We start from the raw sequence: 14,613 nt of genomic DNA, 5'->3' as shown, positions 1-14,613 counted from the left end.
CTGTGATTGGGCTTTGTTCAGGTTGACCTTAAGTTCCTGTAGGATGTGGTCTCATTGCTGCAACAATTGATTAACCTCTTCTATGGGGGGGTCTCTCCCGTAGACGGCCATAAAAGGGGTCATTCCTGCTGCCTTTTGAAAGATAGTACTGTACCAGAATTCCGCCCATGGGATCCATTTGGGCCACGTCTTGGGGTGATCCCGCACAAAACACCTGAGATAAGTGGTGAGGCATCTATTGGCGACTTCTATTTGGTCGTCTGTTTGCAAGTCATAGGCGGAGCTCATATGGAGTTGGGTAACCGTGTGTTTGAAGAGCTCCTTCCAAAAGAAACTGATGAAGACCCAGTCTCTGTCAAATGTGATGTATCGGGGAACCCCGTGCAGCCCGATGCTCTCTTTAATAAAAAGTTTGAGCAACTTGCTTGGCAGTGTATGGGTGACCAAGGAGAATGAAGTGGTTGTATTTGGTCAATCTGTCCACCACTACCAAGATGGTGTCTCGTCCATGCGCCTTGGGCAGCCCGCCCAAAAAATTGAGGGAAACGTCCTCCCAAACTCAGAAGGGAATGGGGAGCGATTGCAGCAATCTGGCAGGTATGAGGGCACTATACTTGTTCCTTTGACAAACATCGCATGCTTCCACGAACCATTGCACATCCCATCTCTGTTTGATCCAGTGCAATAGGCTGGAGATTTGTTTATAGATACGAAGATAGCCCGAATGACCTCCACAAGGAGTAGAGAGAAACTCTCAGAGAAGCTTCAAGATGTATGACAAGGTAGGTGGAAGCACCAGATGGTTCTTGAATAAAAGACATCCTCTAGTAATGCTGTAGTCCAGGTGGCTAGAAGTGTCAACCAACAAGTTTGTACGAAGATAGCCTGAATGACCTCTACAAGGAGTGGAGTGAAACTCTCAGAGAAGCTTCGAGATGTATGCCAAGGTAGGTGGAAGCACCAGATGGTTCTTGAACATAAGACATCCTCTAGTAATGTTGTAGGCCGGGTGGCTAGAAGTGTTAACCAACAAGTCTTGTTGGATTTGTCAAAGCCACTCGTCATTCTGAATCTCTTGCTCCACATCGGCCAAACCTTGTTGCTCCTCGACCAGTAGCCGCTGATCCATTTTTGTTGCTCCTCGACGTCTTGCCAGAGCATTGCTGCACAGAATTCTGGCCACGAGTCCATCAGGGCCCTGCGTTCCTTCATTTGGAACCAGTTGAGCACCCTCCCCTTCAAGCTATTGGCCTACCTTCTCCATCGATTCGACACTACCAGCCCCGACACTTCCTTCTCCATTGATTTGACTCTTCCATCCATCTTTGTCTTCCCCATGTCCTACTCCAACCAAGCTCTGATATCACTCTGATGGACAGAAGAGTATCGAAGCGTACCTTTGGAGTCGCCTTCTCAATTTTCTGAGCTCCGAGGGTTAGAACCTCCCCAATTCTCTGATATGCCGCCTACCCTATCCCTCTCCCTCTTTATTCTTCTTGCTGGTTTGTTGTAATGAACTTTGTCCTTCATAGGAGTTAGTGCTGCTAGGTGGGGCCTCCGAGATGGGCCCCGCCTCACCCAATCCTTGTTGTCCCTCGGTTTTTCCTTTCTTGCCCCTTCTAGTGTATACTTGGGTAATCCAGGGTCTAACAGTCAACAATCCCAAGGACTTTTTACAAACAGAATAATCAATGCCGCCACCTCACAATTATTTCCCAGGAACTGCCTATATCAATACTTTTATCCGATAATTTCCTCAAAGCATCTAGAAAATATCATGAAGCTGCACAGTGAATCCGAGTTTCATGAGTTCTTAGGTACCATGTCCCCTTTTAGACATAGGTTTGCTCATTTTTTCCAGTAAAAACCACAAATCATTCAGACTTATTTCTGACACAAGATACCCTTTCTTTTAAATGGCTAAAAAAATCCTTACTAGATCTAATGTACACATTCAATGAATAAAAAGCAACCAATTAACCAACCAAAGATTCACATCAAACTTGCATTATTTTTCTAATGATTTCTGATTATGAATAAATCCAGCCTCGTGTGGATTAGGTGGCTCAAGGACCACAAGGGGGTTCTAGTGTAAGGTATTGGGTTAATGTCTCACTTAGTATTGGATTCGAGTCTAACCAGAGTATTGAATTCGAGTTTCACTAGGATATTAGGATCAACATTCAAAATAAATAAATAAATAAATAGAGACACTGTTGGAAGCCTACATGACACAGTGATAGAAAAAAAGAATGAGGTAACTTACGTCTGCAACAGATAGAGAATGAACTTGATGAGATCTGAACGAGGGAATCCAAGGTCTTTTATTTTCAATTGTTTCCTGACCTCATCCAGGAGAAAATTAGCGTCTCTCATATTCCCCAAAGACAAATACCTACCAGCAGAGGTACACACAAAATGAAAAGAATTAGCAAGTCCACGATATTATCTCTGTGTGAAGTGCATTACCTACAGTTGAAAACAGCCACAGCTATCAGTCATAGGAAGTAACAATTGCATGTGGGTTTATCCAGAGGCACCCCTAGAATGGATCTTCTACGAGTAACCAATATCCCAAGCCAATTTCAATGACTTGCAACTAATGGTATATGAACTTTGCTTCTTTTTTCCTTATACTAAAAATAATAATAAAAAATAAAACTGGAGAGAACCTGTTGCCCACTTCTAAAATATGAATGCCACCTCATGGAAAGACTTCTGAATAATGAACATTGGCATGTAATGCATACTGCTGATTCCGACCCTCACAATTAGTCTCAAGTGTGTTAACTTTCTTCAGTTATATATGTGTGAAATTACATAGAAGTTCTAACTTGCAGTTGAAAGTGACTTTGAATCCCTAGTTTATAAAAGGACTAATATTTGCTAGCCTGCACTTGATATTTAGTTTCCAAATCTTTATTTCTTCACCTGTTGATTACACAAGCGCACTACACCCCATACCCTCAGTTAAACTTGAACTCAAGACCTTACAGGAGCTCCCAGTGTGGCCATTGAACTAAAGGCCAATCCACTGTAAAAAAGTCAAACAAAATATGAAATCTTACAGGAAAAAAAAGAGCAGTTTGAAAAATAAAATAAAATAAAATAAAATAAAAAATAACAAGCAAGAATGTTTACCCCTAAAAATGAAAATAGAAGCATACACAAATGTTTGACAAACCATTAGAGGTAACTTACATTAGGACAGCCCGTGCTATGGCCAGATCGTCTTCCCCTGGATAGCACTGGAAGATTACAGTTGGTCAATCACAAAATTAGAAAAAGTGCTTTAGGAGAGATAAGAAAAAAAAAAGATTAAGAAAACCCAAACATATATCTCATAACTTGGTTTTTTTCTTTTTTTTCTTTTTTTGAAATGCGTATGTCACAACTTTGAGAGGGTAAGTTTATGCGGAAGCAGGAATGTTTTCACTCAATAACATATAAATGGTAAAGCATTGCAATCATTACATAGCCAGTGAGCAAAAGAGTGTGTGTGTGAGAGAGAGAGAGAAAGAGAAAAGAGAGATTAGCATATGCTTCAATCTGAGTGATCGATGTGCCTCTTTGTCACTGTCTGCCATAAAATGGGACTGTTTATGCAGAAATTGGCATTTCAAGCATTCAGAAAAGAGAAGGGGAACCTCTACAGCACAGTTATTAGACCAAACATGCTTTATTGTGCAGAATGTTAGAATTTAGACAACAGAGAAGCAAATTAACCGAAAAGCAAGATGCCGATGACGAAAATATCTAATGTGGATATGTGGGAAAAACCAGGAAAGACAAAATTAGAATGTACGTCCTATAGAACACTAAGGAATAGCAAAAACAGATGAAGTCAAGAAAGGCTTAATACCGAACCACTGATGACTTGTTATTGAGAGACTAAAAAGAAATAGCAGAAAGACCAAATACGAGAAAGAATACATATATATACACACATATATGCATGCATTTGTGTGATTATATATAGAGAGAGAAAGAGAGAGAGAAAGAGAGAGAGAGGGAGACAGGGCATGAACCCATGAATAGTAATGTGAAGGGGTGGCAAACTAACAGTCCAAAATATGTAATATACAAGCAAAGAGTCACATTATATAACGTGAGTCCAACCATACCCATAAACCTACATATAGTGTTATGGGGCAAAAAAGCAATACAAGTCTGAAATTGCAAAATAAACAATCATCTTCACGACCGTACAATGTATGGTTTTGATATGGGCCCCAGGGAAAATGAAAATAAAAATAAAGGTTCAAATATATAGCTCAAGAAAACAATATAGCTGAAAAATAAAGGTTAAAACAACCAATTCTCATCATTTATGAAATCAGTGACATGTGATTGACTGAGCCTTTGGCTTAGTGGTCACATGGAAGGGTTTCAGTTATTGAGTTCAAGTCTCACCTAGAGGTATGATGTGCAGTGTGGCACATGAAATCAACATTCAGGAAAAAAAAACAAAAAAATCAATTGTATGTAGAGCTTCTGCAAGTTCTAACCAATCCATGCTTTGCAGCCAATACCTCTCATATCTCAATTTTCTTTTACAGCTCATATACTTTCTTCAATGCTCACTAACTTTGTTCCATAGAGGCTTAATATATTATCTCATAGATTTACTGAAGGGAACCAAATTTGAAAGATAGGTATGTTCTTCCAACAATCTGTAAATTATAATGAGAACCTCAAGGAGGCAACTGTGGAGCAGAAAAGGAAACTTACAGACGTGGTTCAAAGGAATGCATGTTAAAAATGTACTAGCTGCCTGGGGATATATGTTTATCATGTGAACGGTACAAAATTTACTGCAAAACCCTTATGATCAGCCATGCCACTAACACACTGAAGTAAAGTTCCTGAACAGAATTGGATCCAAATACACTACACTTTTTTTGTAGTTGAAAACATGACCTCTACTTTTTTTTTTTTTTTGTTTTTTGGAGGGAAGACGAGGGGAACTTCAGAAATGGTGCTAACCTTGCCCATAAAATTAACCAAAGTAGAGGCAAACTTCTCTGGATGGTTCCCTCTGACAAAATGAAGCGAAACCTTTGTCATATCCTGCAAGAATAGATATATAGATTTTTCCAGTTGAATAAACCACCAATAAACATGTAAAGCATCAACCAGGATGAATTCCAAGAAAGAATTCAAGATATCAGTGATATGGGAATGAGATTCTTTTTTTAACACCCAACACACCCAGTGAAGCTTGCAACCCAAGACCTCACACTAGAAACTCCCACATGTGGCCACTCGGCACCAATCCACTTTTCCCCTTTTTTTACTAACTATTTGAAATACAAAACAATGAGCTTCTTGAAGAATACCATCTCAGGCGATTCGGAATAGATATATTCAGCTAACATATCATGTAGTTCAGGAGATCCATTCTGAGGTGCACCAAACTCTGCAGACCACCTGAGCAAGAAAATGCACTTAGAATTACACTAAGACACAGGAGTATCATTCAATATTTAAAACTTACAAAGTTACCCCACACCAAACTCTGTAATAGTAGTCTTAGTAGTAGTACAACAAAAAAACGACTTTATCTTTTTGCTCTGAAAAAATCATAAAATGTACTCAAAGTTAAATGCATGGATAAGTATGTAAGATTAACTCATTTAAGTGTTTAATGCAGATCCATCAAGTATAGAAAACCACAAGTAGCATAGACAAACACACCAAATGATTGAATAATGTTAATGTGGCTATATATGCTGGCACATTAATCTAACCCACGTCTATACAAGAAAGATTTTTTTTTTTTTTTTTGATATAGTGCTGTATACGAGAAAGAATTTTGCTAATCTTTTCCACTAAAAATAAAAATTTTAAAAAAAACTATTGAAGAATAAATATGGAAGAATCTTACATGACTCTCATGGAAAGAAGTCTTATGGGAAGAAGTTGTAGCCAAGGAGGAATTTTAATATTACCAGACTTCTACTTTGTTAGAGTTGTTTTAATTGTTGCAGGACTTATCTTTTTAGAGTTGTACTTTGGGTGTAATTATGATATGAGTAGTTAAATTTAACTCAAATTTTATGCATTCTCGCTATTATAAATAGGGATTTTGTGTATTCATCAATCAATGAATTATTTTCTTTCTCCAAAAATTTAACATGGTACCAGAATAGGTTATGTGAGTTGACTTGGCCAACCCACATAGACAATGAGTTTCTTTTCTTATTTGTCATCTTTGTTAGTTTTGTTTTGCTTTTTTCTCTCTAGTCTTCTTCTTTCCTTGGAGTTCGCACTTCGTACTACACTGTCCATATTGCAAATTATATATTGACAGTTAGTTTCCAACTCAAGAAGAATTTTGACAATTAGAGTTTTTTATAAAGAGAAATCAATATTTGAAGCAAGAAAGGTCAGGTAGCAAAAAAGATTTGAGCAACAACAAAAATATTTGTTTTTCGAGATGTTTTGTGGCATCAAGAACGAAATTCTATATGGACAATTATATCTCAAAAGAAAGCTTTGTGCGTCTATTTTCTAACCCAATAAACCATTTCTCAATCCGATGTTTCTATCAAGAGATATCAATGTCGAAAGAATCAATGTCATGTTAGCAACCTGCTACACATGGAAATCCAATAGCCGATTTTTTCCTTCTCTTTTTGAGTTGATATTCTTACTTTGCCCAAGTCTCCTATTTGCTTTCAAACTCTAGTGGAAGTCTCAATCTAAATGAGTTTTATTTTTTTGAAAAAGTTCTCTTTTTTAAAGTTTTCTTATTAAATTTGGAGTTTATGTCATTTTTTCTTTCAGGAATTAGTCGCCTAATTCCAAACTAACGAGAGCAATAATAATGATCGTGGAAGAAGGAAAAACAAGCAACGGAAAAAACACAACAAGATTTATACAAGTTCGCCTCAAGGTGAGACTAAATTCTGTCTTCCACTGCTACAGTAATCCACTATGAAGATGAAATAGTTTACAAAAGAAATCGCACACATGTACAGGTGTTTCTCTCTAACCTCTCGGGCTACAACTTATGATACTCCTCAGATTATGATCCTTGTCAAGGTGATAAAACCCTAACAACGGCGCCCCCATATATAAAGAGAAAATTAGGGCAACCGGATTACAAGTGTAAAATCCCCAAACTACCCTTAATGACACAGCAGTCAATATATAGTGAATCCGCCCGAGGACTCCTTGCCCCCTTCCAACCCTCACAGCAACCTTACCGCAAAGGTCAATCTACGACAGAGTGTAAGGTGTTAATTAGGTTCCACAACTTCACAGAAAGTTCCCTGTTAGAGTACTTAAAGCAACTATCAGTGTTTTGTTTGTTGCATATCAAAGTCCTTTTTGGTCCTTGTTTACGAGATCTTAGTCAAATTTGAGTGATTTATTCCTAGTATATGTTAATGGTTCTTGTCTAGCTCTTTGCCTCACTACAAGTTTGCCAATGTTTGATTATATGTTTTGTCTATCTCCCATGACATCTTATACTGTGAATTGACTCTCCTTTACTTATTAAAGATCAAACTCATTATTCATTTATGAAGCTCCTTTTTTTGTTTGGCAGGGCTAGTATTCATCTATCTTCAAACTTTGTCTTGAAAAATTGTCTCATGTTTAAGAAATTGTGTGTGTCAAACCCTTTTATTTGAATGCCTTGAATTTTATTTTATTTTATTTTTTGAGAAAGTGATGGATTCATTAAACCAGAAACAAACAAACAAGATTAAGCAAGCCTCCCCCTAACAAGAGGGGCAAGGAGGGAGGCCCCCTACTTAGCACACGTGTCTACAACAGAGTTTGCAGATCTAGGGACATGAGACCAAATACAGGTAATATGGAGAAGAATATCCATAATGGAATAGTACACATCCTAATGGTACCACGACGGGAAAGAGGGGGAGGAGAACCATCCAACAATCACCGCAGAGTCCCCCTCAATGTGGAGCGGACCGAAGAAATGCTCACGAAAGATGATGAGGCCTCTGAGGAGAGCCTAAAGCTCAGCAACAGTGGGGTCAACGTCCCGAAAATGACAAAAGTTGGCTTCTATCTGAATCACGAAAGACACCACCATATCTGGCCAAGCCAAGATTGCCAAGGGAGCTACCATCAAAGTTCATCTTGATGTAGCTCGGATCAGGGGGTTGCCACACTTGCATCGTTAGAGACTTCAACGGGCCTCCCATCTGAACAATAGTGCTTCAGTTCTCCCTAAGTGCGAGCCCCGAAAGAGTGGAAAACTCCTTTTTGGGGTAGAGCCAGGAAGATGTGGCCAGTAATACGGGAAATGACTCGGTCTCAAGGAAGATGCTTGAAGTTGAAGCGCCTATTATTGTGTTCCGTCCGGATGCCCCAGGGGATGAAAGAAACACAAGCAGAGATTATCATCTTCCCTAATTTAGGAGAGGGATCCCGAGAAGTAAACGACCGACCAAGAGGATGTCCTCTGGCTGGTAAAGCTGAATATCAAACCGGCTGAGGATGCTCATCCAAATGAACCACGAATAGGGGGCAAGCCACAAATAGGTGGCGAGAGGTCTCCTCCTCAAGGCCACAAAGGGGGCACGAGATGCGCACTCGGAAATTTCCGCAGCGGTGGAGGTTAATAGCAGTGAGGATTTTGTTAAGCCCAACACTCCAGAGGAAGAACTTAACATTTGGGGGAGCAGAGAGACGCCAAATAAAATCCACCTCATGGTTGGGGGAAGCCAAGGTCCATCCCTTGATGAGGAGTAGGCAGACGAGACCAAGAACTGCCCACTAGCCTTGGGCCAACAAATCATCAAGTCTACCAAAGAATCACGAGGCCTTGAGGCGGAAAGCACCTCCAATAGCCAAGAGGCAAGGAGGGCATCAACATCATCCAAGCACCACCGCAGACGAAGATCCCAATCACCCAAAACCCAAGCATCTGCAACTGATAAGCAGCATTGAGAGGAGGCTCTCCAAATGCTGCCAAAGGAGGCCTTAAGAGGCCCAGAGCTAACCCACCAATCTTTCCAAAAGCGGATCGAGCGACCATTCGCAACATGGAGGCATGTGCCAGAATGGAACAACGGAAGGAGAGGAAAAATAGCTCTCCTTCCCCCGAGCTCAACCAAACCGCATGCCAATTGAGCTTTAACGACATCATTGATCTCCAAAGATTGTTGTCAACATTGTTGAATTTCCAGATCCATTTGAGAAGCAATGCCATATTCATATCTTTGGAGAGCTTAACACCCAAACCTCCCTTGGATTTGGGAGTGCATATGTCCTTCCACCTCACCAAATGGTACTTGAAATCGATAAAGGTACCTCACCAAAGGAATATCTACATCAAGTTGTCAATTTGGTGGCAAATCACAGTAGCGTAGTGCATAAACGAGAGAAAGTAAGTTGGGATCCCGGCCAAACAAGACTTAAGAAGGGTAAGCCTTCCCGCTTTAGAGAGGAAGCAACCTCTCCAAGTAGCCAAACGAAAATCCAGGCTCCAAAGGTCTTTGCTGATGCGAGAGGTAAAAAAAGGGAGTCCGAGGTAGGTGGCAGGAAGGGTAGAGATAGAGCAGCCCAAGAGATCCGCCATGCACCAAAGCTCATCCGTGTTGATATTGAACCCCACCAAAGATGTCATCTGCCAATTGACTTTCTACTCCGAAGTAATCTCACAGAGGCCCAGCAAGGCCTTGATCTTCACTATATACTCCATGAAACCGACCACGAATAGTAAGGTATCATCCGCATACTGAAAAAGAGGAACATCGAAAGCCTCAATGCTGCTAATCGGATCAAGCCAATCAACCTCCTTCCCCCTATAGGTCATGGCTGAGAGGAGCTTAGCCACAATGTTGAATAAGAGGGGGGAGAACGGATTCCCTGGTCGAATACCCCTGGATCCCTTAAAGAAACCACAAACCGACCCATTGAAGAGGAGGGAAAAAGGAGGCTGAAGAGACACATCACCTGATCCAGAATCTCCAACGGTCACCAAAACCCATCTGCCCCAAAAGATAGTCTAGGAGTTCCCTATTCACCCTGTCGAAGGCCTTCTCAAGATCCAACTTCAAAGCAAAGCGAGGAGCGCTAAAGTGAGAGAAGTGGTCAAAGAGCTCATGAGCTGCCATGGAGGTGTCAAGATTGCTCCTTCCCTAAGGAAAACACCTTGACCATTGTGAATGACCAGGGGGAGGAATTCTTTAAACGTCGAGCGAGGAGCTGAGCAATAATTTTGTACAAGCTGGAGATGAGAATGATGGGTCGAAAGTCGCCAGCCTGTTCAAAATTAATCTTCTTCGAGACTAAGGCAATAAAGGAAGCTTCCATGCTTTTGAAGGTGATCTAGTCCTTGTGGAAGCCCCGAACCAGACTATATATGTCTTGTTTAATAATGGACCAAGCTCTATGGTAGATATCTCCGTTAAAACCATCCAGACCTGGCGCACGGTCACAGGCAAGACCAAAAACAGCCTTCTCAATCTCCAAATCAGAGAAAGGAAGCTCAAGGAAAGAGGCGGTGGCTCGGAGATTTTGGCAAAGCGTAGGTGTTGGAGCTTTGGCCGACTGGAGCATTCTTCGGAATAGAGACCTGCATAAAACTTGATCAGAGCATCAGTGATGGAGGATCTATCCAAGGTTACCTCATTGTCCACACACACAGAGGTAACTGGGTTAGTCCTCCACCTCGCCAAGGCAATGGCATGAAAAAAATTTATATTGGCATCTCCCTCTTTCAACCATCTGAATCGGGCATGTTGCTTCCATCTCACTTTCTCTAGGTGAAGAAGAGCAAAGAGACGAGTCTGAAGAGCAGCACGGGAAGAGAATTCAGTATTTGAGAGGTACCTTTGTTTTTCAGCCTAGTCAAGAATGTCAATCTGGGAGGTGAGAGAAGCTCTCTCGGCACCAAGGGAGGCCTTCAGGTTGGAGGCCCAAGACTATAACTTGCCTTTGAGGAATTTAAGCTTCTGGGGGAGATTCCATTCAGCGCGGACACCACCGATAAAACTAGACCACCAATCAATCAAGAGGCAGTCGAAATCCACATCAAGTAACCACAAATTCTCAAAGCGGAACGAGACGAGGAGAGAATGATCGGCCAATGATCAGATCCCACCCGATTGAGAACCCTACCAGAGTCATTACCGTGCAGCTGGAGCCAGTCACCACTCACAAAGAATTTGTCAAGCTTGGAAAGAATGGGTTGCCTATGCCCATTGGTCCAAGTAAAAGTCTTCCCTGACAAAGGGAACTCAACAAGCTTAGCGCTTCCGATGAAATCTGCGAAGCTACTCATGGAAGAGGAAATACAGGTGGCAAGAGGGGATTTTTCATTACATTATCTGATTGCACATGGCACTGACCAAAGCTGGAGCAAAGTAAGAAGTTCCTCCTAGAAGGAACTATGCTGCCGATATCTAGTGGGCCCATAGACCCCAGCGAGCCGCCAAGTGCACCCTAAGCAGCAATCATGAAAGCTAAGACCAACCAAGAACGGGCCGAAGCAGATATCTGTGAGGTCAACCAAGCTAGAGTTCCAAAGAACAATCAAACCACCAAAGTGACCCACCGCATCAATAGCACGCCAATCCAAGGTAGGGCAGGGCCAGATTTCTCGGGCAACGGTCTCCTGAATAATCACAATCGAGGGCTTGCAATCAGCAAGAACTCAGCTAATAACGGCTCACTTTCTAGGCGAGCCAACTCCTCGAACATTCCAGGAGAGCACAATCATTTATGGGGTTGGTTGTGCACTCCTAAGTCATCAACACTAGGCATATAGCCCTTGTAGACCACTCCCATAAGTCATGCAAGATTCATCATATGTTGCCAGGTATCATCATCATATCGGTGCCGCTCTGACTGAAGGTTGGCCAAGAGGGGATTTATGTTGGGGGGGGGGGGGGGGGGGGGGGGGGGGGGGGGGGGGGACGGGAGTGAGTTTCTGGCTGTTTGGGGGTTGGCGAGAGTTGTTGGGTAACATAGGGTATGATCTGAATGGCCCAACATCCAAGGGTGGGTGTCCTGGTCTGGCAATGATCTGGCCAATCAGATTTTGAGAATGAGGGTTGCTGTAGTGGGTGGCACCGATCCCCCCACCAAGTTCTCAGCGCCATCCAAAGCAAACAGATCATCAAACACCACCTTCGTCCAATAACTTTCATCACCAATCGATAGCCTGAGGGATTGAGACCACACCCAATGCTACTTTGAGGTGATGAAAAACCTTCCCACGTCCATCCGAGAGCATGAGTCAGTCTCCGGAGCTTGGCAAAGGAGCCTATCAAAGCAAGCTGTGATCCGCTGCAAAGTGTCCTCATACCAGAGCTTGACAGGGATACCCCAGATCGAGATCCACTGCCCATATTGGGTCAGGGGAGTCGACAGGTCCTAGTCGCTAATGCTAGCAAACAGCGACTAGCAACGTGATAGAGAGTTTAAGGCATTAGCCTTGTCGCCGATGAAGGCAAAGGAGATCAACCAGACCAACGGCCCAAGATAGGAGGCCTGTGGCAGGTAATCGAGACAAAGCCGATCTCAGAACTAGATTGCGAGGCCCATGGAGTTCCATATTGGATCAACCATGGTTGCCATCACATCAGTAGCTCGTAGAGACCTCCCATGCACGAGGGAATCTGGTGGGAGAGAGATATCCAAGGCCCGCAACGACTCAGCAGGGTCTCTGAGAACAAAAGCGGCATTTGGAGCAGCCTGCGCACAACTCAGCAAGGACAGGGTCGCAAGCGCATCCCTTGATAAAGTCAGGAAGGTCGCCGTCTCGATTGGCGGAGATATGGGAGTCAACGCACTGGAGTGAGGACGTGACTAAGCTTTTTTGGGCGTTGCGGTCTGGGAGCTCAGTGTAATAGGGAAATAATCTCTAAGGACCGCCCAGAATGCTGTCCAACCAAAGGAACCTTCTGATTCCAGGATGTAAATCTGAGCCATGATGAGAAAAGAGAAGCATTCCACCTCTGGGAAGGAAACGAAGGCTCGTTTAACATCATTGAGCACTGTTTGTCACGGGGTCAGACGAGCCTAAACTCGATTAGGCTAGCGGAACTCCAACTCCCATGATGGCTTACCTTAAATCCGTCAAAGGTAGTATAGCCTCTCGTCCCTTAGATCAACGTTGCAAACTCCTTCCTCTCAAGTGAAGTACGAACAATGAAAAGGTAGAAAGACAATGAAATGGGGAGAGAAAGTAACCTTGTATTAATGCTAGAAAGATTACAAGGAGTGGCCGTCCAAGGTGGAAGGCCAGCTTTATCAAAAAAAGGTGGAAGGTCAGCACTCTACAAAAACTCTCCCTTACGTCTATGCTTTACAAGCTATCCAAGATATGGTGAATGAATACGAGGGTCGTCAGCCATGGTATTTATAGGTTTTGACCCCTCCTTTTTCTCATGCTTCCGTCCAATGAGAGCGAAGATCCTCCCTTATCAAATCTCTTTGATTTGATCCTTTTCTCATGCTTCCGTCCAATGAGAGCGAAGATCCTCCCTGATTTGATCCTTCTTATCCAAATCCCTTGATTTGCTCCACCCTTATCAAATCTCCTTGATTTGATCCTTCTCTCATGCTTCCGTCCAATGAGAGCAAAGATCCTCCCTTATCAAATCTGCCTCATTGACTTAGTTCCGTTTTTGGGCCATTATACACTTGGCCACCAACTCACCCCTTAGGCCATGTCATAAAAGAGTCCTAGATGCCTTAGGGGTCGGATCTGAGTGGCCCATGACGGGTCCCACTCGAAAAGGGTAAGTTCCAAGATTTTGCCACGAAACCATATTCATAGTTCTGCATAACTCGGACGGCTGCACTACTGCCTGGACAAGTGCGCACACGCGCGTGCTCTACTTCTGTGCCGCGCACGCATCTTACCTTCAGCAACCCCATGTGTGTTTCATCCGCCCGCTGCTTGCGCGCGCTGCCTCATGAGCTTGCGCACCCACAGCTTCCGCGTCGCGCGCACGTTTCACCTTCGGCAACCCCACATTCATCCTTCTGCTTGGAGCGCCTTCGTGTAACCCCAAACGCCAATGCGCCCTCTCCCGCGCCACGCGCACGTCTGTTGCGTTTTCGGTTTCTGTCTCGGCCGGCTGTGGGGGCCGTTGCGCGTCTTGGTGTTTGGCCATCCGTCTGGCCAACTCAAGTGCGTCTTGTTCTTCTGCAGCAGCAGCCGAGCTGGCCATATGTGTACGCCCCTCTAGGCCGTGTCATTGCATTTGGCCTTGGCCGTTGTTGCTGTTGCTATGTACTGGACTTGCACAGTCTTTGGTCTTGGTGTTTGGCCACACCATGGCTTCATCGTCTGTCTCATACTCCCACCACCATAATAAGGCAGGCGCCTTCGTTTGCGTCCCTTGGCGATAGTGGGTCACCTCCTTTTCGAACTGCCACAACTCGGCAATGTCTTGCCATGTTGCCTCGCTTTCCGGTTGACCCTGCTACTTTGCCAAGTATTGCGTCCTCCGGGGCTTACCCCTTTGGCGCTCCTCTCAGTCTTTATGCGCTCCGTTTGGCCGTCAGTCTGAAGATGAAAACTAGTGAAAAAATTTAGAGTAGTTCCCAATAGTTTAAATAACTCGGTCCAAAATTTTCCTGTGAACTTGGGGTCTCGATCACTTATGATTTTTGCGGGCA

The 14,613-nt window shown here is 43.3% G+C and overlaps 1 protein-coding gene across 2 annotated transcripts in view; it reads right to left on the bottom strand.

Annotated features, from left to right (window-relative positions):
* LOC137941141 (protein GET4-like) overlaps positions 1-14,613 on the bottom strand; it is a 45,465-nt gene that overhangs the window by 14,271 nt on the left and 16,581 nt on the right. The window contains exons 6-9 of one of the 2 annotated variants that reach the window (XM_068786432.1): positions 5,340-5,430; positions 4,987-5,070; positions 3,202-3,248; positions 2,267-2,395 (exon numbers count right to left, since the gene is read on the bottom strand). In XM_068786432.1, the coding sequence (XP_068642533.1) occupies positions 2,267-2,395; positions 3,202-3,248; positions 4,987-5,070; positions 5,340-5,430 (351 nt within the window). The remainder of the gene's footprint in view (positions 1-2,266; positions 2,396-3,201; positions 3,249-4,986; positions 5,071-5,339; positions 5,431-14,613) is intronic. The other variant, XM_068786437.1, reaches the window with a different exon arrangement.

Source organism: Aristolochia californica, unplaced genomic scaffold (assembly GCF_029961685.1).
Source record: "Aristolochia californica isolate CCGP_79_NKW_82.1479 unplaced genomic scaffold, dmAriCali1.0.hap1 SCAF_10, whole genome shotgun sequence".
NCBI classification, from domain to species: Eukaryota; Viridiplantae; Streptophyta; class Magnoliopsida; order Piperales; family Aristolochiaceae; genus Aristolochia; species Aristolochia californica.
The sequence above is the reverse complement of the archived record's forward strand: the minus strand, read 5'-3'. Positions and strand labels throughout refer to the sequence as shown.